The 22,849-nt window shown below is 46.8% G+C and overlaps 2 protein-coding genes across 4 annotated transcripts in view; both read right to left on the reverse strand.

Annotated features, from left to right (window-relative positions):
- Positions 1–796: 796 nt before the first annotated feature.
- Positions 797–6,060, reverse strand: Prnd (prion like protein doppel). 3 transcript variants are annotated; one of them, XM_028757143.1, is made up of 3 exons: positions 6,008–6,060; positions 3,332–3,906; positions 797–2,090 (listed from the first exon to the last, which is right to left on the reverse strand). In XM_028757143.1, exon 2 carries the CDS (start codon positions 3,893–3,895, stop codon positions 3,359–3,361), a length of 537 nt encoding a protein of 178 aa, XP_028612976.1. In that variant the 5' UTR covers positions 3,896–3,906; positions 6,008–6,060; the 3' UTR covers positions 797–2,090; positions 3,332–3,358. The 3 variants fall into 3 exon arrangements, with proteins under 3 accessions (XP_028612976.1, XP_028612968.1, XP_028612962.1); XM_028757135.1 differs by having other exon boundaries at positions 797–2,120; XM_028757129.1 differs by lacking the exon at positions 6,008–6,060 and adding an exon at positions 5,851–5,876.
- Positions 6,061–19,589: 13,529 nt separating this feature from the next.
- Prnp (prion protein) overlaps positions 19,590–22,849 on the reverse strand; it is a 15,435-nt gene continuing 12,175 nt past the window's right edge. The window contains exon 3 of the mRNA XM_028757107.1: positions 19,590–21,603. Within this exon, the coding sequence (XP_028612940.1) occupies positions 20,829–21,593 (765 nt within the window). The 5' untranslated portion in view covers positions 21,594–21,603 and the 3' untranslated portion in view covers positions 19,590–20,828. The remainder of the gene's footprint in view (positions 21,604–22,849) is intronic.

The raw sequence follows: 22,849 nt of genomic DNA on the forward strand, positions 1-22,849 counted from the left end.
GAACCTTTGTCTAGCTTTACATAGTGGAGAAAGTTCTGGGTAGAAGTTGTGGGTGTTTATACTGCAAGTGAAGCAAGCCTTGAGGTCCCTGATTCAATGAGTCAGCACCCAGGCCAGTTACTGGAGGTTAGAGAACTTGAGGTAGGGACTGCCATAGACATTGCTAGGGACACATCTCACAAAGCCCACAGGTGGTTCTTCTGGAGGCTGGCAGATGCCTTCTGGGCCATGTGGGGCACAAAGGTCTTGGGAGAGATGTTGGTCTTTTGCTTACGCTGAAAGGAGAGGGTGCTGTTGCAACAGGGTTCCATCTTAGTTCCCTATGAGCCTGGTAATCTGGAACATTCTCACTGGAATGCAGGACTGGCATGTGCAACTTTATTGAGTCAATCAAAAGGTCAAGGCCAAACTTTGCCCTGGGAATTCGTCTTACTGGGGGACATAGAGCCTGAAGACACTGCCTTCTGTGTAGAAGGCCCACAGGTTCACACTCTAATGTTCAGATTTCTCTTCCACATGCTTTAAGACAAGGACCAGGTCTGGACTAGACAATGTTGATGGGTTGGGGCTCTCTGAATGGTCTTTGGGGTCTCAGGAAGCTTCTGTGTGCCCTCTGCTTAAGCAGTGTTGGAAGGAGTGGTCTCCAGCTACTCACACTTCAAAGACAGCATCACCAGCTGTGCCACTGCACAACCAAGGGGTGCCTAATAAAGTCTCAGTTATAGATCTGCTTTGTCTTAGGGATTCTGCAGCAGTGAATCTTTTCTGCAGAAATAAAACCACCACACACCGGGGCTGTCTGTATACAGGTGTTTATTGTTTGCAAGATAAGAACAATCTGAAGATTGTCAACAAGGAGATTATTAAGTCACTTGCAGCACATCTGAACTGTGGAATATTTCAAAAGGACTCTTTAGATGTTAACTAGTTAGATACTGATCCAGAGTGTTTAATGGCATTCCATTAAGTCAGGAATACAAACCGCAGAGAAACAAATATTATACAAATGATCGTTGTATTTTAAAGGTTGTAATGAAACAAAATGAAAGCCCTCGTCTTTATATTTAAACACAGTAAAGGGGTACAGGTCTCATACCTGGGGTAGAAGGAGGGGATAGGGCTGGAGAAACAAGAAAACAAAAGTCATTAAAAAATGGACAGAAAGCATTAAATGAAGTCAAGTAAAACTTTAAGAGATCTACCGCCCTGATTCTATATTAGGCTTGCAAACTGCTATATTTGCAGTTGCAAATCAGTAAAGGAGTGGGGAGTCTGGAGAGGTGAAAACTGTGTGGACAGAATTGGATGCTGGAAGTACAGCCCCGCCCCCTTTTACTTGCTGTCAGTTTGCGCTGCTCTACAACGCACATGTTTTAACTCAGGAACACTTAGAAGGGCTAAGAAAACCCCTCCTGATCTGTAAGTAAGAGCAAGGACATCTCCGCTAGAAACCAAACAGGAGAATTTTGCAGTCAAATCACATGGACACTCATTGGCTGTCGCGGTTAGGTTCATGGGGTGTGACAACCAATGGTCTGAGAGAACACAGCAATCGTGGAGCATGGACTCTGTCTAGCCTAAGCGTTTTCACGCCGGAAGGAACTTGGATGTCCATGGCTTTGTGCGCTTTGGTAACTAAGCCTTAAGCCTGGAGCTGAAACACCGATGTCACCATCTAAGAAGTATTCCTTTTTTAATTGCTTGATACTTAAAATGGCACGCAAGGGATAAACTGTGTGTTCTGGGCTTCTCCCTGCTCTCTGGTTTGGGATCAGTAGACAGACTGAGGAGGTGTGTCTTGGCAGCAATGGAGTCCTGCAGCAGGCTGGTTTCTCTGGGCTGTCGGTCCAGTGGTAAAGGTTCCGCCCTGCTTCATGTCCTTTTACCACGTGAAGCCTCCCAGAAGTGTCCTTGAGAATAACCAATAGCAGTGGGAACTAAGCACGTGAGGTACTGCTATCAGCACTCGTGTTCTGAAATGTTGCAGATGAATCCTTTGACAATACCCGACCCCCGGCAGATGCTCCTGTCACAAGAAACTACACCCAGAAGCAGTTATCTCCAGACACCGTTCACCAACGCCTGGGGTCCTGAAAGGTGAGGAAAGCCTGCAGAAGAATCTTAAAAGATTTTTAAGCATTTAGGTAATGTTCATATCTTTAAAACATATTTAAATTCACATATCAGTTCTTGTGATGGCACACAGCAATTCTTTATTGGTTCTCCCTAAAAATATCATTTCTCTTAGGGTTTTTGGGCAATAATTGTATTTTTGGAATGTTAAATGATTCACGGAGATTAGGTCTTATCAAATTGGCTTTAAAAATGGATAGCAATTGCAGAGAGCTCTGTGCAAAGCGAGCATCATAGGCCAGAACGCGTGTGTGCACACGTGCATGCACACACACAGACACACACACACACAGCCAGGGGACATCAGAAGTAAACACACATTGGGTTTGATGGCATGTCTGTAATCCCAACATTCAGGAGGCAAAAGTCAGAAGATCATGATTTGGGGGCTAACCTGGGCTTATATAGAGAAAATCCTATCTAGAAAAACAAAGTAATAAACGCACACACACACACACACACACATCCCACATGCAAATGTGTCACTTACAAAGGTTTTCTTAACTTTGCAGACATTGCAAGGGCCCAAACAGCAAACACCATCTTTGTGAAGAAGCATCTAGACACCACAAACACATTCTGCCCTGAAGCTGCTCTCTGGGAGGTGAGTGGCAAATTTCCCTACAATCTGATATCTGAGCCTTTGTCTAGTGTCACGTCTACTTCAGTTTAACTTCTGTTATATTGTAGTCTCGGGTAAGGTGTCAAGGTGCACAGCTGTAGCTCAGGGCTTCCCACTCAGTTCAGGGTGTGACTTCAACATTTCACTCTACATTCAGGACTGCACTTGGGCCCGAGTCTTGAAGGGATCAGGAGGCAGTTCTAGGCTACACAGAGCAGAAAACCTGAGGGAAGACGGGCCAGGGGAAACTAGCTCTGCTGTTTTCTAACTGCACTGGAGTGGGACCCAGCAATGTGAGCCTCAGTTTCCTGGAGTTGGAAAATCAGGTGGAATGCACAGGACAATTCTTGCATTCTTTGGCTGGTTTGTAAAGGCAGGAACAAGCCAGGTCCCACAGGGGTGGAACATGGGGACACTGAACCACTTTATCAAACACGGGTGTGTTTGTGTGTGTGTGTGTGTGTGTGTGTGTGTGTACTTGGGAGGGACTTCTGAAGTGCCGTTGTACTTTCAGGACACTCGGGGGCTAGAGAGGGAAACTGGGCTACCTCTGTCCACCTTTGCCCACCAGCTCACCTCTGTGGCTGCCAACTCCATTGCTGTTTATTTCACAATAAACCAAATGAAACCCAGCAGGCAGACCATCGCCGGTTGGTCCACGGCGATCCGCAGGGCAGCTCCCCTTTCCAGCCAGAAATCGCAGCGCTTGGTGGAACAGATCTCTTTGATCAGCCGCCACAGGACCCGCTGGTGGAGCTTGCTATCCTGCTTCTCCCGAGAGAACTCAGCCTGGTTGGCCGCCTGGGTGGCGTTGACGCAGCTGGTCACCAGCATCTCCTTGGTCACGTTGGCATCAGAGCAGCCTTCGTAGTAGATCCCATCAGGGAACTGCCAGTAGTTGGCGGCGTAGTACCTGTTGCCCTCTGCTCCGAAGTCGATGTCCAGCTTCCGGCCTTGCTTGATGAAGGCTCCTGGGCGGTTCTCAGCTACCCGGGCTTCGGTGATCTGGCCGCTGCTGGGCAGGACCTTCCGGTTCCACTTGAACCTGTGCTTTATGCCCCTCGCCTTGACCGTGGAGAGGTGGCTGGCAAGCAGCATGCAGAGGATGGCCAGCCTCCATGTGCCCAGACGGTTCTTCATGGTGCGAGAATCTGCAAGGGAAAGACTGGGGTGTCACTCTCTCCTCAGGTGGCCTCCCACCCTCCAATGAGTGACAGATTTTAAAGGAATCCTCAGATCATAATGATGTCCCATGCACAGGCTGCTCAGGGTCACTGCCAGCTCGCTCTCTTTGTTTTGGCCAGGGGTTACTCCTCTTGGTCTGATGTTGGCGGTTTGGGTCAGAGCTGTTGACCATGCATAGGAACACAGACGCATAATGGCATAATGAAGGCAGCTTTCTCCTGTGTTGTCTAATCTTTCAAGCTAATGATCCCTGGGTGGTGAGAGTTGGAATCAAAGGGCCTGACCTAGTCTTTCTTACTTTCTAGTGCCCTGAGTTGGCACCATTTCAGACTGGTTCTGCTGTCTACTCCCAGATACTGGCTGCTGGTTCTAAGGAGATCGGTGAGAGGAGGAGGCTCAGTTGGAGGAGAAGGGGAGAGTGGACATGTAGTCAGAGGTCCCAGTATCTTATGTCACCATCAAAATGTGCTGTCAGGAGTGTTCCCAGTCTCACTCAGGGACAATATACCCTCTGTTCATCCTAATAGCTTTTTATCACAAGCTTATTAAGTGTCGGCCCTTATACAATGTTAAGCCTGTTTATAGTATGATCTAATTCTCACAAGGAGAAAATACTTTTATCTGATTTTTGTAACTTGTCCTGGGATTCAGAGATATCTAGTAATTTGCCCTAAGCTGCATGTACTAGGTGACCAGCTCGAACTGAACGTTGATTCTGAGATCACACACCAATAACCGAGTCCTGTGAAGAATTCAGGGGTAGGTGCAGTTAATGGTTTGTGTTGCTAGGGGCATGATGGCTTCTAAGCCAACAGAAATCAGGGCTGTTGAGGGATTCTGAGAGCGGTTAGAGCAGTGGTTCTCAACCTGTGGGTCATGGCCCCTGGGGGGGAAGTCACATATCAGAAGTCCTGAATATTATATTACAATTCATGACAGTAGCAAAATTACAGTTATGACATAGCAAAGAAATAATCTTGTAGTTGGGGGTCACCACAGCATGAGGAACTGTATTAAAGGGTCACAAGATTAGGAAAATCGAGAACAACTACATCAGCACAAAGAGGTGTCACTGAGACTTGGGAGGCTGCCACGGGTACCTATCTCAGGGTCCAAAGAGCTGAGGGTACCAATCTCAGGGAATCTGCCCCACTCCCCTTCACTGGCAGTTCTAGCAGCTGTGACATCTTGCTCCTGAAGCTACAGTGGCCACTGTGGAAATCCACCCTGAAGGCCAACATCAGAGTGTTCCAGCACCAGGGCCTTTGCCTGTGTTCACCAGGGACATAGAGAGAGTCCTACAGCATAATAGGTCAGGGCTGTCACCTAGACAAAGATTTACTATGGGTCCCTGGAGTGCCAGAGCAAGCATTCCTCTGTCACTTACTGTAGCATCCCCAGACAGGCTCAATATTCATGTTAGACTGTTTAACTCTGGGGACAACACTGGTACTTATCTTACAGAACAAAAACCAAAAACAAAAGAAGACCCAAGCTCTCCCAGCCTAAGAGCATACCTTGTCATCTATGGAGGATGCAAAGGGGCCTCACTGCCCCATTCTTGTGAGCCCTGCCTGTCTCAGGCCTTCTATGGGTAAAGCACAAAGCCTCTAATGCCTCCCACCCCAATCACCCCAATGAACCAAAGCAACTTTTTCCCAAAGAAGTCCAAGTACAAACGAAATATTCATTGGTCTTCCAAATAAGGGCCATGGTGTTAGACTACCTTGTGGTAGTAAAATCTTAAATAAGAGTAATAGCAAAAAAGACATTTGAGAGTGAGCCCCACCCCCCAAAACCATTTTATTTTAAGTGAAAGCACAGATTTCTTGAGACAGGACTTAAGTTTTCACAGACAAGGGCTTAAAAGTAGCAACAAAATTCCCACCAGTTAGCCCTAAAGTACCTACCAGTTCCCAGTAGCATCAGAGCATAGGAATACAGAAGCAGCTAGGAATGAATGAGACAGCTCAAGCATCCCTCCCTGCCTGGGACAGGAGGTGGGGGGGAGGCCTGGAAGGGAAGTCACAAGCCACTGCTTGGTCTGGGAAATCCCCCACCACATACCTCAGATCTCTGCTATTGTGGCCTCTGAAGCTTGGAATCCTCACTTCTCCGGAGTGCCTTCCCTAGGCCACCACTCAGCTATATAGGCGCTGTCGGAGGAGGGGGCCTCTCTACCACACGCCAGCCCTCCAAATAGGGAGCCCTTCCCTTTGCAGCAGGACCAATCAGGGGCTCCTGTATCATTCCTCCACCCTGGAAGGTTGGAGCTTTTTGTTACTCTTCACTGATAAAACCACGTGAAGATCTTGATGTTAAGAAAGGCCTGGGAAGAATATTCAGAACTACAACTTGGGCAGCTTTCTATACCCACTGCTAAGGGGGCCTAAGGAAGCCTTGCTGGACACATCTGTTGTCCTGCCCCGTAAGACCAGTTCCAGTGGCAAGGGGCCTCTTTCAGGCAACCTCATGGGAAGGGACAGTTAAGGACTGCCATTTGTCTGGGTTCTCCCCCTCTCCCCCATGCCATGTTGCCGGAGCCCACAAAAATGGAAAAGTGGGTAGGTGGGAAAGCAGGACTAATAAGTGAGGGGAAAGACAAACTTGAGTAGCTCCCAGGACTTTGGGCTAGTTGGGGTCCCTAGGGATACTTGAGGTCAAGGTTAGCCCTAAGGCCAATAGGTTACAGACCTGTGAGAACTGGAGAAGTAGAACCAGAAGGTCAGGAACCAGCTACACACAGATGACGGCAGTAAAAATGCACTCCTCAAGCGAGGGCCTTCCCTGCTGCTCAGGTGCAGTGGGGAAGAGAGCCAGAATCATGCCCCCCTGCCCCATGGCAGGAAGCTCACAGGTACCCGTGACTGTCCCAAGGCCTTAAACACAGGGACTTTCTGGAGTGTGCCTGTTGTGATCACTACCGGAAGACAAAGTTAAAAGTGAGTTCTGGAGGTAAAGATAGTTAAGATTGCCTGTAAACAGAATTGCTGTCTTTGCCTTCAATGGTATCCCACTGCAAGCTAAATCAAGCTGCTTTTCCTATAATGGTCAGCAGATGGCGCCAGAAGAATTTACAAAGATTTTTCCATCTGGTGGTGGACTCATTAGCTACGCCAACAGAACTAAGAACTGTTGTCCTTGGATTGAGGACTTCTAACTGTGCCCCCACCTCACCTCCACCTTTTTGCTTTGCTTTGCTTTGCTTTGTTTGTTTGTTTTACTTTAAAGGTTGTTTCATTTCCTCTCTTAAAAAGATGTTTGTATTTCTTTGTAGACTTACAGACTTTTCTGTGCATGTGAACACACATGATACAAACACCGCCTTGTGCAGATCATTTGGAAATTAATGCAGAGAAACAAAAATAAAACAAAACAAAAACCCAAAAGATTTTGCTACCAGAAGGCAATTTTCTGTGAAATTTTGTTGGTTATACACATGCTTAAGGACATAATTAGGGTTTGCTGCATGCAGAACTGGAAAGGACCCAGAATCTTCTATTTCACCAACTCAGTGCTAATGGTGTCACAGGCTCAGACAGGTTCAAGGCCACTTAGCCTGGAGGCAGTGAGTTCTGGGGCCTCATCCCTCTTTTCTGCACCTGTGAAGCATCCCCACCGCTGCCCACCTCCCTCGGCTTTCTAGTCCTTTTCTGAGTAGGGCTTTGCCAGAGGGTGGTAGGAAGGACCACCAAAACTGAAGAGACTGCAGATTCCTCTGGAGTATAAACAAAGGCTGTTCTCAAAGGCACCAGGAAGGGTGGAAGACATAACATGCTGGAGAATAAGGAGGAATTCTAGAAGCTAAGCCGCTAACAAGACAAACTGAAGTGTGAGCCAGATGCCGAGTCTGCACATCTAGCCCCTGCCTCACACATGGCCTTCCAGCCTCAAAGGATGGGGAAGAGGGAGACTTCTTTACAGGAGCAGAGAGACCAGAGCCAAGGGCATTGTCTCCCTGCCTAGACAATGACAGGAAGGCTACCTAGGTGTAATGGGTCACTCCTAGGATGTGAGTGTTCCGGGACTCCGGGGGCTATGGGATGTCTCTTGTGAATGTACAAATGTTAGAAATTCAAATGTGTTGAGAAGATGTGACAGGAAAAAGGGGGTAACTCCAGTATGCACAAATGGGTCTTTATTTGATAACGTCTTCAATTTGATTAGATCCTGGGCTAGCTAAGAACACTTAAAAACAAATATAGCAACCATCAAGACTCAACCTCCAACATGAAATAGACTCTCCTTCAAAAGCTCCCTGTGTGAGATCACTCTCTGCGTTTGTGCCGAGGAGGAGAATAGAATGGTTTAGCCTCTCCTCTCACCTGAATCTTATTTCCAGGCTGCTCTCAATCATTCAGACCCCCAAGCTTCTCCCACCTCATGAGGATCACATTCCACCATGGATTTGAGCGAAGACACTGAGGTCCCCGGCCCCTGCTCCTCAGTTCTCCATTAACCCCCCTGAGACTCCAGCCCCATGCAGCTCAGTGAAGTGAGCATCAACCACTACCCTCTCATACTCAACTCCCCAATAATGCCTGTCCCTCCTGTATTTGTCAGTCCCTGACATTTGCAGGGACCCTACAGGGCAATGACTAATAGGAGCCAGTCCATTGCATCCTGGTTTCCCCTGTGTATTCATTCCTTAAGGTCAGGCATCCTTTCTCTAGAGGAGAGCTGGGCAGTCGAGTTAGCCACTTTTCCTGTTTCCACAGTGCTCAGTGGATCCCATCTGCCTCCTTGGTCTCACAAACCAGGCTCTGATGCTATTGGAGCTTCTTTAAAAGTCCTTCCAGCTCGAGTGGATTGGCTGCTGAGTGTCCCTGAGTGCAAGGTGTTCGGTACTGGGTCGTAATTAAGGTTCCGCCTACAGACTGGATGGTGTATTTTTCCCTTCCTTTATATGGAAGATCAGTCTGCAAGGGTATCTGTTATCTTCTTCACCATGGTTTTGGATCTGAGGAAGGATTCTTTAGCCTACATCTAATTTTCATTCTTTTGCCATTGCACCCAACTAGCTGTAAGAAATAGCAAGCCAATGCCTCCATCTCCTCTCTTCTTCTTTTACTTTCCTTGACGAGTTAGAGGTGAATGTGTAGGCTACATCCATGTACCTTTTCTCCATTGTAAACCCTCTCCCCCTTATACAGGCAAGTTCTTTCAGGGAAAACAGCTCAGATTAGTTTACACGTCTCATTACCCACAACACAAGCCATACAGCTGATACCACAGCTTGCGTTCAATCCCATATGTGATACTGTAGGGATTATCACGTATTCTGTAGTTCACCAGAGGTTTGAGGGGCATCCCATAGTCACATGGTAGCTCATCAAGGAAGCAGGGACTCCATATCACATAAAAGAAGATGTCCACCCTAATATTCCCCCCATGGACAGCCGTTCTCTGGCAACTCAGTCCTGGCTGGATGTCCTAACATTCATCTCAGGGAGCATGTAACCAGTACTACCTCAAGGAGGGGCCAATAAATCGTGGACATGTTCTCTCAAACTGTCAGCAAAATAAATCCTCCCCCCTTCTCTGTGTCAGGTACATGGTCATAGTGACAACAAAGTCACTAATACATCCCCACCCACATCCTATGAAAAGCAAACGTGTGTTGTTTATAAGGAACATGGTGATATGCAGCAGGGAGGGCTAGAGGCTGCTCCTCACCTCAGGCAGTTAACCGTGTGCCCAGGTTTCCTTAGACCCTAACACGCGTCATCCCTAAACCAGCAGGAAAAGGTCCAAAAGGACATTTCTGAGGACAGGCAGTGTCACTGTCATAGTCCTGGGTGGTCTTTACGCTCAGGGAGGTCCTCAGGTGCTGGGCATGAGTTCTGCCTCCAGCCACTGAGGTTAACACACTAGAGGACAGCGTGAGCCTTTGCTCCCTCATGGGAAGAACCCTTTGCCTTAGACAGACAATGCCTTCTGGGCATCTCGGTGGGGGGAAGGTCACAGTTGACAATGACAGTTGGTTCCCACATCTATTCATGAGGTGCCACAGGTCCCATGTCACAACTGCTACAATGAAGGCTTAGCAAATGCGGCTGGGCACATACACTTGGGGGGACAGGGTTCCATACACGCTCTTCCCCTGAAATAGTATAAAGCCTTGTAAGTGTGCAGTGGCTGGTTTGAATGCACAAGCGTGTGTTAGCATGTTAATTAGTGGCCTACCAGAAGCATTAGCTTTAGGGCCGTAAAGGCAATTGGCAGAGAATAGCAAGCCAGAGACTGGATCTGTGATAACCCTTGATCTCAAATCAAAGCTCTATGCAAGTTAGCTTTGGCGGAGAGAGCAAATACCAAGCTGAGGAGCAGTCAAGAAACTGCCAAGGTCACTTCTTGGAACCAGATCTTGCAAAAGTAGGAATCAAGGACTCAATAATTCAAGTGCTCTTGTTGAAGTATAACACACAGAAAAATGCACAAAGACACAATTTAGTAATTTTAAAAAACAAACTTTATACCTCTATCTATGTAGATAATAGATTATCCCAATCCTCGGGTCCTCAGTGGTACCCAGTGTCTTGACTTCTAATATCAGGCTAGACTTCCTTGTCTTTTGTTCGGACTATAGATGAAATCACACGATAGGTTCTCCTTTATGACTGGCTTCTTTTGTTCAGCATCATGTGTATGAGATTCATCAACATTGTCAGAGATATGATCTTTGGATTCTTGTTGCTGGTATTTGGCTATATAAACAGACCACAATCTATTTCTGTTCATCTATTGTGAATGAATCTATTGCTATGAAAATTCTTGTGTAGGTGTCTTGGTAAAGATAGTTTCCATTTCTGTTGGACAAATACTTAGGAGTGGAACTCCGGCCATTGGTGAGGCATCTGGAGTACCCTTATGGTGACATCCACCTCCGACATGGGTGTCTTCAATATCAAGGATTGGCTAAATCTTCATTTCACTTTAACTGACATATGGAAAAAGAATCAGATTTTGCATCTGGATATGAACCTAAAGTCAGTGGAAGGTGACAAGCAGGTGAGGTTCATCTAGGGGAGGAAGGCCAGATACAAAAGAAAGTCACCACAGGAAAGGCCAAGTCATCCTAGACAACACAGACAGGATGACCCATGCTTGAGGATTCAGCAAGGCCCAGAGGAGAGGGAACAGGTGGAGGAATGCAGCGTGGGCTCTGGGAAGCTCAGCCCCAAGCGAAGCCTCCTTTTGCAATACCTGGAATTCACATAGCCCAGGCTTGCCAAACATCTTAAGAGTGTGACGAAGGCGTGCCCTCCCTCACCTGCATAATTTCCTTGTGAGGTAGAGAAGCAACACCTGGACAGAATGTGAAGTCAGCAGGAAGAAAACCAACAAGTTTCCACCAGGCAGAAGGAAGGCGTTGAAATAGTTTCTGTGAGGAGCCACATAGAATGCATAGAGAAGGTAGCTGCTGGATTTCCCTGGTGCCTCCGCTCCTTCACGATCCAGAGCTCATCCTCCAGAAGATCTTAGCTTGATTCTGCGTTAACTTTCAGTCTGTTCACATTCAAGAACTAGAGCGTACTATTTCATCATTCACAGTTTAGTGAGCTGGTGTGTAGAGAAAGAGTTTTCAGGCTGGATTGTGAGAGGAGAATTGTGCTTGTCGTCCTCCCTGTTACTGAGTTATTTGGTCCAGGAGTCCACTAAAGCCAGGGAAGATGACACACAGCAGAGAGGGCCTGGAGGCTTAGAATCTTCCAAGTGGTTTTCCCTCATTGTTGAAGTTGGGCCCCTGGAGAACTGAGGTTTATTGTGAAGCTGAGTGGATGCCTCCCGCATGTAAGGACCTGTCCCTTGCCTGAGTGGTGTTGGTGAACAGGGTGGTAGGCATGCCCACGGGATGGGCTTCATATCGTGAAGGCAGAGGACCTTGCCAGCTTTCCACACCTCCCACTGAATTACAGCCAACACTCTCTGCTTCAGGTTAACTCAGAATTAGTCTAGCTTTATGCCAGGACTGTTTGCCACATTATCTGTGTGGGAGGGACATTATCTGGTTTAGAGTTTTTGCATCTTCATAGACATCAGCCAAACAACAATTTTGGTTGAACACGAAACTTTTCCCTTGGTGCCAGACGTAGTGGTGCAGTGGTTGTTTGTGCTATATACAGAATGGGAACATCTCTGCAGTGGGCACTAGCAGGTGGCACCCTCGGCAAACCTCAAGCGAGGGCTGAGCAATGACTTCCATCTGTGCAAGGGCACAGAGTATACAGATAGTGATATCTCCTGGGAGAGAACTCAGAAAATCCGTACCATCATGAGTCTGTCTGAGGACCTGTGCAGAGCAACAGGCACACTACTAGAATGCTTACAAAGAAATGATGTCGAGAACTGAATTGTGCCCTCACAAATGTATAGGACAAGACTGTAACCCCTAGTACCTCAGGATGTGACTGCATTTGGAGACCAGATCTGTAAAGGAGAGATTAAGTGATTAGGGTGAGGTCATATGTGTGAGCTATAATCCAAACAAAGCCGAGGTCCTTATATGGAGCTGTGACTACGACACAGCTGTGCACAGAGAGAAGCCCATTGCAGGGAGGTGACTTCTGTGCCAGATGCCTAAGTGCCACAGTAAACCAATGACAAACCATTTCCAGAGTATATTTCTGGGAGAACCAATGGTGTGCCTTTGGGCAGGTGGCAGATGAGTCCATCATCTATCAGCTTTTTAAACTAGAGACCTTTGTGAGGACCTAGTAAGTAAGGCCAGATGTGACAAGGGTGAGGCACAGGGACAAGACTGAGTCAGTGCTAAAGACCGGATCCCTGAAGGCAGTGGACCAGCATGAGGTATCCTCTGAGAGGATTAGAATAATTGCTAATCTCCTTCCCTCTATAGAAGTATTATCTGTTCACTGTGAAAAACAGATCTCCTGAGAAACAGAGCCCAAAGTATCACGACATATGGAAAAAATATGCACATGTTATTTGTATGTATGTGTATGTGAGAGAGTCATTATGAGAAGTTGGCTCATATAATAAAGGAAGCTATGACATCCCATGATCTGCTGTCTTCTTTCTAGTCCAAAGGCCCAGGGACCAACAGCATTGGTGTAAAGCCCAGTGGTAGGGCTGAGGAGGTGGACACCCCAGCTGATGCAGCCAGGTAGGGAAGCAAAGTGGGCAGATCCTCCTGCTCTCCCTCTTTTGTTCTAGTCAGAGCAGCAAGGGCTTGAAAGCTGGCCATACACAGAGGTGGGAACACTCTCCCTCTCACAGCTACTGAGCTAAATGCTAATTTCACCTGCAAACACTCCAATAGACACTCTCAGATTAATGTTCAGTCTGGGAACCCCTTGACAACGTAAAAGTAGCCATTACACTATATTATTTGGAGATATGAAAAAGTACAAAAAGAAATAAAAATCACCATCTTGTAGTAACTGCCTGGCAAACTTATTTCTGCTACTTTCCCCTGTATATTTCATTTTTTGTTCTCTTAAAATACATATCTGGCTATATATGTGCTCTCTCTCTATATTATACATTTGTACTCTGAGTTTCATAATATATGCAATACAATTTAAATTTTTTTCCTAGGTTTTCTATCTCCAGAGTAGTTTCCCTTTGTGATTTCTTTACTGTTTCTACTTCCATTTTTATGTCCTGGATGGATTTGTTCAATTTCTTCACCTGTTTGGTTGTGTTCTCTTGTAATTCTTTAAGGGATTTTTGTGCTTCCTCTTTAAGGGCTTCTACTTGTTTACCTGTGTTCTCCTCAAATTCTTTGAGAGTGTTATTTATGTCCTTCTTAAAGTCCTCTATCATCATTAGAAGTGATTTTAAATCTGAATCTTGCTTTCCTGGTGATATGGGGAATTCAGGACTTTCTAGTGTGGGAGAACTAGGTTCTAATGATGCCAAGTACCCTGGGTTGCTGAAGCTTATGTTCTTGCACTTGCCTTTCGCCATCTGGATCTCCTTAGTGCTACCTGCCCTATCTCTGACTAGAGCCTGTCTTTCCTATTATCTTGGTTGTTTCAGAACTGTGTGGGGTGGGTGTTACTACTGGGGTTAGAGCTGGGTCCCAAGATCTGCTCAGTGCTCAGACCAGCCCGGAAGGAACCAGTGCTCTGGACCAGGAGTGAATTCCTGTGTCCCAGTGGGTTCCAGTTACTCCCTGTTTGGGGCAGGTGTTGCTGTCTTCTTACCTAAGATACTGTCCAGGTTAGAGCTCCTGGGAAGCCCGCTTCCTCTGGGATTTGTAAGATTGGCTGCAGAGCTGCCGCCTGGGATCTGCTCAGTGCTCGGGCCCAGACTGGAAGGCAATTTAAATTTTTTTTTATACTTTGAAATATTATGTATATTATGTACAGTTCCTTAAGTAATGAGCATTTTTGAAGCACAATTTTTAGCTGCTATGTAATACTCTGTTTCACGAGACTACTGTATATGTATTTTAAAATTTAAAATACGCTTTAGTGCAATGTTAAAATCAAATCGTCTCTGAGGGTCAGAGTTCAGAATCAAGTGTCAGTAAGTTCCCCTTGAGAGTGCATATGCTCTGGCTCTGTGGTCAGTGGGATCCTCACAGTCTGAGACAGCTTGTCAGGGTTTAGATTTAGAGTATTCCACAAAAGGCTCATGTGTTGAAGGGGTGGTTCCTATCTTGTGGATACAATCACTGAGAGATGACTGAATCACGTCAACACCAAATCGTCAATGAGTCAGTCCATTAATAAGTTCTCACTGAATGGGCTGTCAGGAGGAGAAGGCAGGTCCCTAGGGGTGTGTTCGGGGTGTACTCCTGGCCTGCTGCTGCCTGCTTCTTTTTCTTTGACGTAGCATCCCCACAACAATGGAGCCACGTGACCACGAACTGAAACTTCAGAAACTGAACCACAGTGAACATTTTCTCCATTAAACTCTCTTTCAGGTGTTGATGACAGTGAGGGAAAGTATAACTAACATGTATGCTATAAGAAATTTCTGTAGCACTGGCCACCATCTAGAGGGTCACCAAGAAGGTCCCTGGACGGTGAGAAGTGACTGTCTGGGATAGTTGAATTGACTCAAAGATAGCAGTGTGAAACTCTACTTATGTCTAGGTTTGAGAGGTACCTTGGGCTCATAAAACAATCAGTTCATCCTAAAGGAGAACTTAAAATTATTTTTGTGATTTGGGGCTTTCATAAGAAGTAATGACTTTATTGTAAAAATCTGTGCTATTTCTAGGGCTGAGAGAAAGAATTTGAAGGGGAGACCCCTGGTCTGTGCCCACCCCTCCGCTCCCTACCTCACTGCATCCTGTAGAAGGGTCTTGAGCTCACAGATATGAACACTTTAAGTTCACACACCTAAGCTTTCTCTGAGTCCCTTTGTCCCTCACAGCCAAACTTTGGCTATTTGTGGGACACAGAGTCAAATCTTCATGAGGTGAAGTCCATCCAGGAAAGAGCAGACAGATTAAGAGGCATAAGAGGCCTGGTCTTTGGGCAGAGATTTCCAGCATCCTTGATACCTGATATGGTTTTGGAAAAAAGACAATCAGATCAGCGGAGAGACCTGCAGGGGACTCTTCAAGCACTCAGTGTATGCCAAGGCTCAAACTTGGATCCTAAGATGTTAAGGAGAAGTCAGCATCTCAGAAACAGTGTGACCTGGGGCCCTGTGGGACAGCAATGGACCTCTGAGGCCCAATTCCAAAGTATCATGAGATGTTGGACTCAGAAGCAGCAGCTGGAAGAATCGGTCCTGGGTTCATGGGATGGGAGGCAGGGGCCTCTTTCTGCTGGATGTTGACTTTGAGGCAGGTAGCCTCGGAAGTCCCTAGAATCCATGATATTGAAGAGAAAATTACTATCTATCTCACATATACCTCTGCAATCCATGAGGCCTGTATCCATCTTGGAGAAACCACATGGCCCCAAATGCCACCTTCCTTGTTCCCTTGCAGGACTCGTGGGCAACTTTCAGAGAAAGTGAGTCTGCTGAAGAGCCAAGAGACTGGGTGGTCTTAGACAATGAATGGACAGGAGAGTCTGGGTCTTCCTTAGAGAGCTCATCAGCGAAGTTAGTTGATGATGGCAGTTCAGCTACAAGCCCCACTGCCAGCAGGGCACTAATTCTGTTGAGTAGGAGAAACTCCTTAGAAGTGATAAAGGGTAGCTGGTCCTGAGAGGCAGGAGGATTTCCATGAGTCAGTCAGGGCTACATAAGATTCTGTCATAAACCTCCCTCACAAACAAAGTGACGAGAGCTCAAGATTTGTTTGCCAGGCTTTGTGCCCACCCTCAATGATGATTCCACCAAATGCCTGTCCAAGGCTAGAGGAGTATGAGTGACTTGAACCTTGGCATCCTTGGTTTTTAGCCTCTGGTCTTCAGATCAGCAGCCATTTATCCATCTGGGAGCCTGCAGACCTCACAGACTCTGGGAACTACAGAGCCCGCCCCAGGCTTGCAGTTTCAGGGCCTGTGCTAGCCTAAGTGACTTAGGCCCATGTGGGTTTGAGCAGCCTGCATTGGGGGGATGGCTCTCATCTTGATTAGTTAAATCCCTCACTGAGGGTGGACCTCAGGACTAGGGCTGGGCTGCAGAGCTTTCACACAGCAGGGCTTACCCACCCCCTCCACACGCCTTTTGTCATTTGTCCAATGCTCTCCTTCTAAGAGAGTATTCCTAGACAGATATCTGGTCTCTGGCTTTGTGAGTATGTCAGGGCTAGACAGCCTTTGGTTTCTTGATCTTCCTGAGGGGCAGGAGATTTCGCTGCATAATGTCTACATCAGCAACATGTTATTACCTGGGAATTTGTTAGAAATGTACATTTCCAGGCCCCATCCCAGGTCTTGGGAATCAGAAACTCTATGGGTGGGACCCATCACTCTATATAACAAGTTCTCCAGGGGTTTCAGATGTAGTTTCCAGTGTGGGGACATACAAGGACTTGTGCTAGTGGCCCATGAGTTCAACACAGTATCATCTAGGAACTTGTAAGACCCAACAGTTGGTACCAGCAGATTCATATGTACATTCAAGTTCAAGGAGTCCTGCTCCACTCAAGCGGCATCCTACAAAACCATGAGAGCCAGCCAGATGGTGGTTTCCCTGGATAATGTGGGGAGAACTCATAGGAATACAAAGGTTGGAGCTAGGCTAGAGCAGCCAGAGTCCAGTGTGGGGTAGAGTTCTGGGCAGCCAGAGAGGTCATCTGGTGTAGGTGGAAATGATCACAAATTGTTTGGGTCAGCTGGTCAGGTCAGGCTGTAGGCCTGGAAAAGCTGGGGTCCTGGATTAAGGCTCCCAATGGAGTAGATAGCAGCACAGAGCTATTTCCTTCCAAAGGCAGGGGACACTTTGAAGTCCTTGAAGGAGAAGGAGAGATAAAGGCAGTACCTGGCTGTTCTCTAGAACACTCTGTTAGGGACAGACAGTCATATTTACTTAAGTTCTTTAAAAAAAACCTCTCTGTGGGTGTGTGTTCACGTTTGGGTGCACATGGAGGCTAGCGGTCTTGGGTGTCATTCTTCAGGAGCCATCTGCTTTGCTTATTTTTGTGACAGGTTCTCTCATTGGCCCAGAGCTCCTTGAGTAGGCTAGTTTGGCTAGTCGGCAAGTCCACCTTCCCAGGGCCTGCTGCACTCAAGTGAACGCCATTGCATCTGGCTTTTAAACGTGGGTTCTGGGGATTGAGTGGTTCTTTATATTTGCCCAGCAAGCACTGACAGAGCTGTTTCCCTAGAACTAGTTACTCTTTAAGATCCTTTTTGTAGACCTTGCAGTTCTTGAAAGGCAGGCCGGTAGGTGGTGACCACTCACTCTGGAGTCGTCTTATTGGTTAGTGGGGCAGCTGAGAAAATTATGATTGCCAGACAATGAAGAGTTTACTTCTAAATAAGTAGAAAAATGTCCAAAAGGTAGCACGAAAATGATTGTAAGAACTTTAAGGACTGACTCTGAGGGGCATTTTCAGTTAAGTCAAGCTTCTGAGTTTGTGTTGTTCTTAGTTTTGTGACTGATGCTATCTCAAGGTGTTATCCTTTCATTTCTGGTATGAAATCAACTGACTCTCTGAGCACTGCAGGAAGTGGGCATCGATGCCTCAACATTCTCTACAAACAGCCCTGTACCCTGTCCAACGGCGCAGGTGAACCAGTGTGATAAGACCTGTTCTGGTCAAAGCTGCTACCTTATGCTGCTGACTGATCTAATAGCATCAAAACACACCCCCAAGTCGCCCCATCCCCCACTGCCTTCTGTGTACTCCTCCATGACCTTAAGAAGAAGCACTTGCCCAGGTCTTTGTCTCTAGGCTTCTCTCCTGCTTGGTGGAGTCGCTCCCTGAGAGCTCTCCAAGATGGCCTGTGAATATCAGGACTGCCTTTTTTCTCCCAGTGGGATTTTCCCCAGCAGGGTTGGTTGATCCTAATGGGCCTGCAGGTGGCGCTATCACAGCAGGAGCAAATGTGAGATGGTACACTGTGGTTTCCATCACCTCTTCTTAAGGTTTCGTACCTTTGTACATGACAGCTGCTCAGGAAAATTTCCACCAGGTGAGCAATCACATGGCTGCACTGGTGTCTTCTCACAATGGACACTGTACAGTGAATCCGTGCCTTCCCTCACAATAGACACCTGTACAATGAGCCCCTACCTTCTCTTACAATAGACACAGGTATACAGAGTGAATTGCAAGTGTGGCCTTTGGGCCAAAAGGTTGAACCTGAAATGGCAAAGCCTGAGTTATGGGGGCTTAAAATTGGCACTTTGGAGCTTAAGTTTCATTTTAGTCAAGAAAATCTGTTTCTAAGTTGTGTATACCTGTAATCCCAGCACTCAGGAGGCAGAGGCAGGCAGATCTCTGTAAGTTCAAGGCCAGCCTGTTTGACATAGTAAGTTCTAGGACAACCAGGGCTATGTAAAGATATCCTGTCTCAAAAGTAAAAAAAAAAAAAAATTATATCTAAGCCAGGCATGAGAGATCACATTTATAATCCCAACACAAGGGAGACTAGGCAGGAGATTCTGTTTGAGTTCAAGTCCAGACTGGATTACCTGGTGAGTTCCAGACAAGCCTTTGATGTTCAGTGAGAAAAATTAACATGATCTCAAAATAATTATGGATTGAGGTATAGATCAGTATGTCTGAGGCCCTAGGCTCAATCACCACAGCATGGACCAAGTAAATAGGAAAGGAGGGAAGGAGGAAGGGATAGAGGAAAGAAACAAAATAAATCTGAATTCAGGACAAAAAACACTCCCCCTGGAGCTGAGTCCCAAAACCCATAGTGGCTCACAACCATTTTTAACTTCAGTTCCAGGAGATCTGACGCCATCTTTTGACCTCTGAGGGCAATGTATACGGTGAACAATCATATATGTAGGCAAAACCACTGACACACAGTGAAAAAAAAAAAGCCTCTTCCAGAGCAGGAGAGCCTTACTCCCCACCCCCCTCGTCTCCTCTTTCCAGCCCACCTCCCCAGGAGTACTTTTGTGTTTCAGCAGGGCTAAGTACAATTTAAAGGAAAGTGCAAAGTCTGTGGAAACAAGATAAGACAAGAGGTAAGACCTGAGGCCCCTCGGGGACAGAGATGTGAAGTAAGCCACTCCCTGGCTCGGATGAGCCTAAGCTATCCTGGCGACAAACGCAGGGCCAGGAACATTGAAGAGAGAACAAACCCTGTAGGGTGCTCATCATAGCTTCTATTTAATGTCAGTCAGATAGCAAACATTTATAAACTTTTTATATGACAAAACAAATACATGCAAAGTTACAAATATAGAAAATGTGAAGTACATGCAGATTCAAAGACCAGCTAAGGGTCTACTTTGAATTCATATGGAACTGAGTGCACGCTGAGGGCCCAAGGGTCACACGGCAAGCATTTAGTACCCGATGGAACGGCCAGCGCGTCCCACACTTCAGATACTTTAAAACAGAAGGCCCAAGCTTGAAGTTATATTTTATATATTCTACACAGAAAACCTGCAGTGTAGGCTGAAGCTATCATAGGGTTGTGTTTATGTCTGCTGGGGGAAATACAAAACAATTTAATAAACAAATTTTGCCTTACTTAAACAATGCTAGCAGAATTTCTTTTCTACTTTGGAATGGAGCCTATTTCTCTCATCGGCAGCCTAGAAGAATGCTTAGATTGTCTCTTTGTTGTCCAGTTCAAATACAAGTACGGAAACTTAGGGCACAAGCTAATTCTAGCTTTTGATAATTATGAGACAGAAATTAAGAAACTCCAGCGTCTTGCCTTTGTACCTTAGCTATCTCTCCAGTCACAGGAGGACCATGTGTTTTACAATGTTGGCTCTCCTCAGAGTCAAAAATCTCTGGGTTCAATCCAAGCAAGGCTAAAAATCATTCTAGTGCCTAGGGAATTAACAAAGGTTTGCTTTCAACATCAGAAGGATAATTTGATTTTTTTTTCTGTTCCCTTCAATCAGCTATAGTTTATGTTAGTAAAGAAAGAATTCCACATGTGGATGTTCTAGCTATCCCAGGTAGGGCACCATGCCCAAACAGTGGCTTCTTTGGTTGTAGAACCCTTCACCTATGCTACGTTATATGTATCACTATCACCATGTAGTCTGGGTACAAGTCAGGGGTTACACCAGTATTCACTCACTAGACCAAAACAAAGCCCCGACTAGCCAGTGGTTATTTGGTGTTATATTCTTATTGGCCTGGTGTTAGCATTGGCCAATGATGGACTCAATCAAAGGAACCTGAAGCAAAGAGCATCTGGTCTACTGTACATTTCCCTCGGCCTGTCAGTGCCAAGGGTATTAGCCTATGGGGGACATAGAGAAGCAAGAATGAGAACCACCTCAATTGAAAGACCTACAGGTGGATAACCCCTCCCCCAGCCTAGACCACGAGAATGAGAAGGAACAAGCAGGGAGGCCTCCCTCATCCCACGATCAGGAAGATGAGGAAGGAGATGAGGAGGATCACAGGAGGGGAGGAGAAAAGCACGGCGCTGGATCTTCTCCCGTCGTAATAGGCCTGGGACTCCTTCTGGTACTGGGTGGTGCACATCTGCTCCACCACACGCTCCATCATCTTCACGTCCGTCTCCGTGAAGTTCTCCCCCTTGGTGGTGGTGGTGACCGTGTGCTGCTTGATGGTGATATTGACACAGTCGTGCACGAAGCTGTTCTGGTTGTTGTACTGATCCACCGGCCTGTAGTACACTTGGTTAGGGTAACGGTACATGTTTTCACGGTAGTAGCGGTCCTCCCAGTCGTTGCCAAAATGGATCATGGGCCTGCTCATGGCACTCCCCAACATGTAGCCACCAAGGCCCCCCACTACTGCCCCAGCTGCAGCAGCACCTGCCACATGCTTGAGGTTGGTTTTTGGCTTGCTGGGCTTGTTCCACTGATTATGAGTACCCGCTCCTTGACCCCAGCCACCACCATGGGGCTGACCCCAACTACCACCATGAGGTTGTCCCCAGCCACCACCATGGGGTTGTCCCCAGCCACCACCATGGGGCTGCCCCCAGGTGCCACCACTCTGAGGTGGATAACGGTTGCCTCCAGGGCTTCCCTGCCCAGGGTACCGGCTTCCACCAGTGTTCCACCCTCCAGGCTTTGGCCGCTTTTTGCAGAGGCCAACATCAGTCCATGTAGTCACAAAGAGGGCCAGCAACCAGTAGCCAAGGTTCGCCATGATGGCTGATCTGCAAAATGAAGAAGAAGGCATCAGTGTCCAGCACTGACATGGTGGAAGCCCCTTGACATCTGCAGAACAAACGTGTGAAAGTCATGGCGTCAGCCCCCCACCGCCCTCCGTGGCTTTTCCTTTAGGAGAAAAGTAAGTCAAAAATACACAGCTCATTCCCATCCTCTTAGGACAGACTGGGCAAATGTTTCACTCTGTCCCATGAAAACAAGAATTACCCCACTTGGTAAACTACATCTGGTCTAGGAAATATTGCACGGTAGTTACGCCATGTCTTTGAGCTTCAACAACGTAGTGGAATTTGGAACTGGGGATGATCTTATGGGAAGCCTGGCAGCTGTACTCAGAGGCTGCTATAATGGACCCAGGGTGCTGTGGGGTGTGAGCCTCTTCACGGAGGAGAACCTTTATCCACAGATGTAGACCTAATTCCCCAGAATTCAGAAAGTCACCTTCAGGGGCAGCTGTGTGGATCTGTGAGTACACCCGTCCTAAGTAGCTAACTTAACACAAGGGGCTGAGTCAGGGTCTAGTCAGGACGACTCCTGAGACGCTGCAGCAGGAACAGAGACTTGACATAGCTGACTCAGTGTTTGAGCCCTGGAGACAAGGAATGAGCCTCTGGAAAGCCAGGCATGAGGAAGTGCACGTTGGTGCTCCCAGCACTTGGGAGGTAGAGGCTGAAACAGGACTGCTGTGAGTTCTAATAAGTCTGGGCCTTACATCTCACGCCTCAGAATCCAAACCAAACCAAGAGTCTCTGCTTTGTTGCTGTTTTCCTATGGGCAAGGTTAGTGCTTGGCACAGAGGAGGATACACCAGACAGCTATCAAGTGACGGAATTATCCTCTGAGCATATTAAAGCCAAGAATCTTCTTGAAGGAATTTTCAATGTAGGTTTATCAGAAACAGGAAACATCTAGGGTTTGGCAGGCTCACTTGAGAATTCCTTACTCTCCCCATAGATGGGGGGGGGGAGGGAGAGAAGAGAGAGGAGAGAGAGAGAGAGAGAGAGAGAGAGAGAGAGAGAGAGAGAGAGAGAGAGAGAGAGAGATCTAGCTGTATTCACAAGTGTGGCAGTCTCACATGTGATAAGTCTGAGTTCAGCATGATTTTTTTTTTTTTGACAGTGTTTCATTCTGAAGCTTGGGTTTGCTTTGAACTCATGGCAACCCTCCTGTTTCAGCCTCTTCAGTACTCAGATCATGTACCAGTTTAGTATTAATATCTGAGTGTTTTTTTTT

Source organism: Grammomys surdaster, unplaced genomic scaffold (assembly GCF_004785775.1).
Source record: "Grammomys surdaster isolate TR1022 unplaced genomic scaffold, NIH_TR_1.0 129, whole genome shotgun sequence".
Classification (NCBI taxonomy): domain Eukaryota; kingdom Metazoa; phylum Chordata; class Mammalia; order Rodentia; family Muridae; genus Grammomys; species Grammomys surdaster.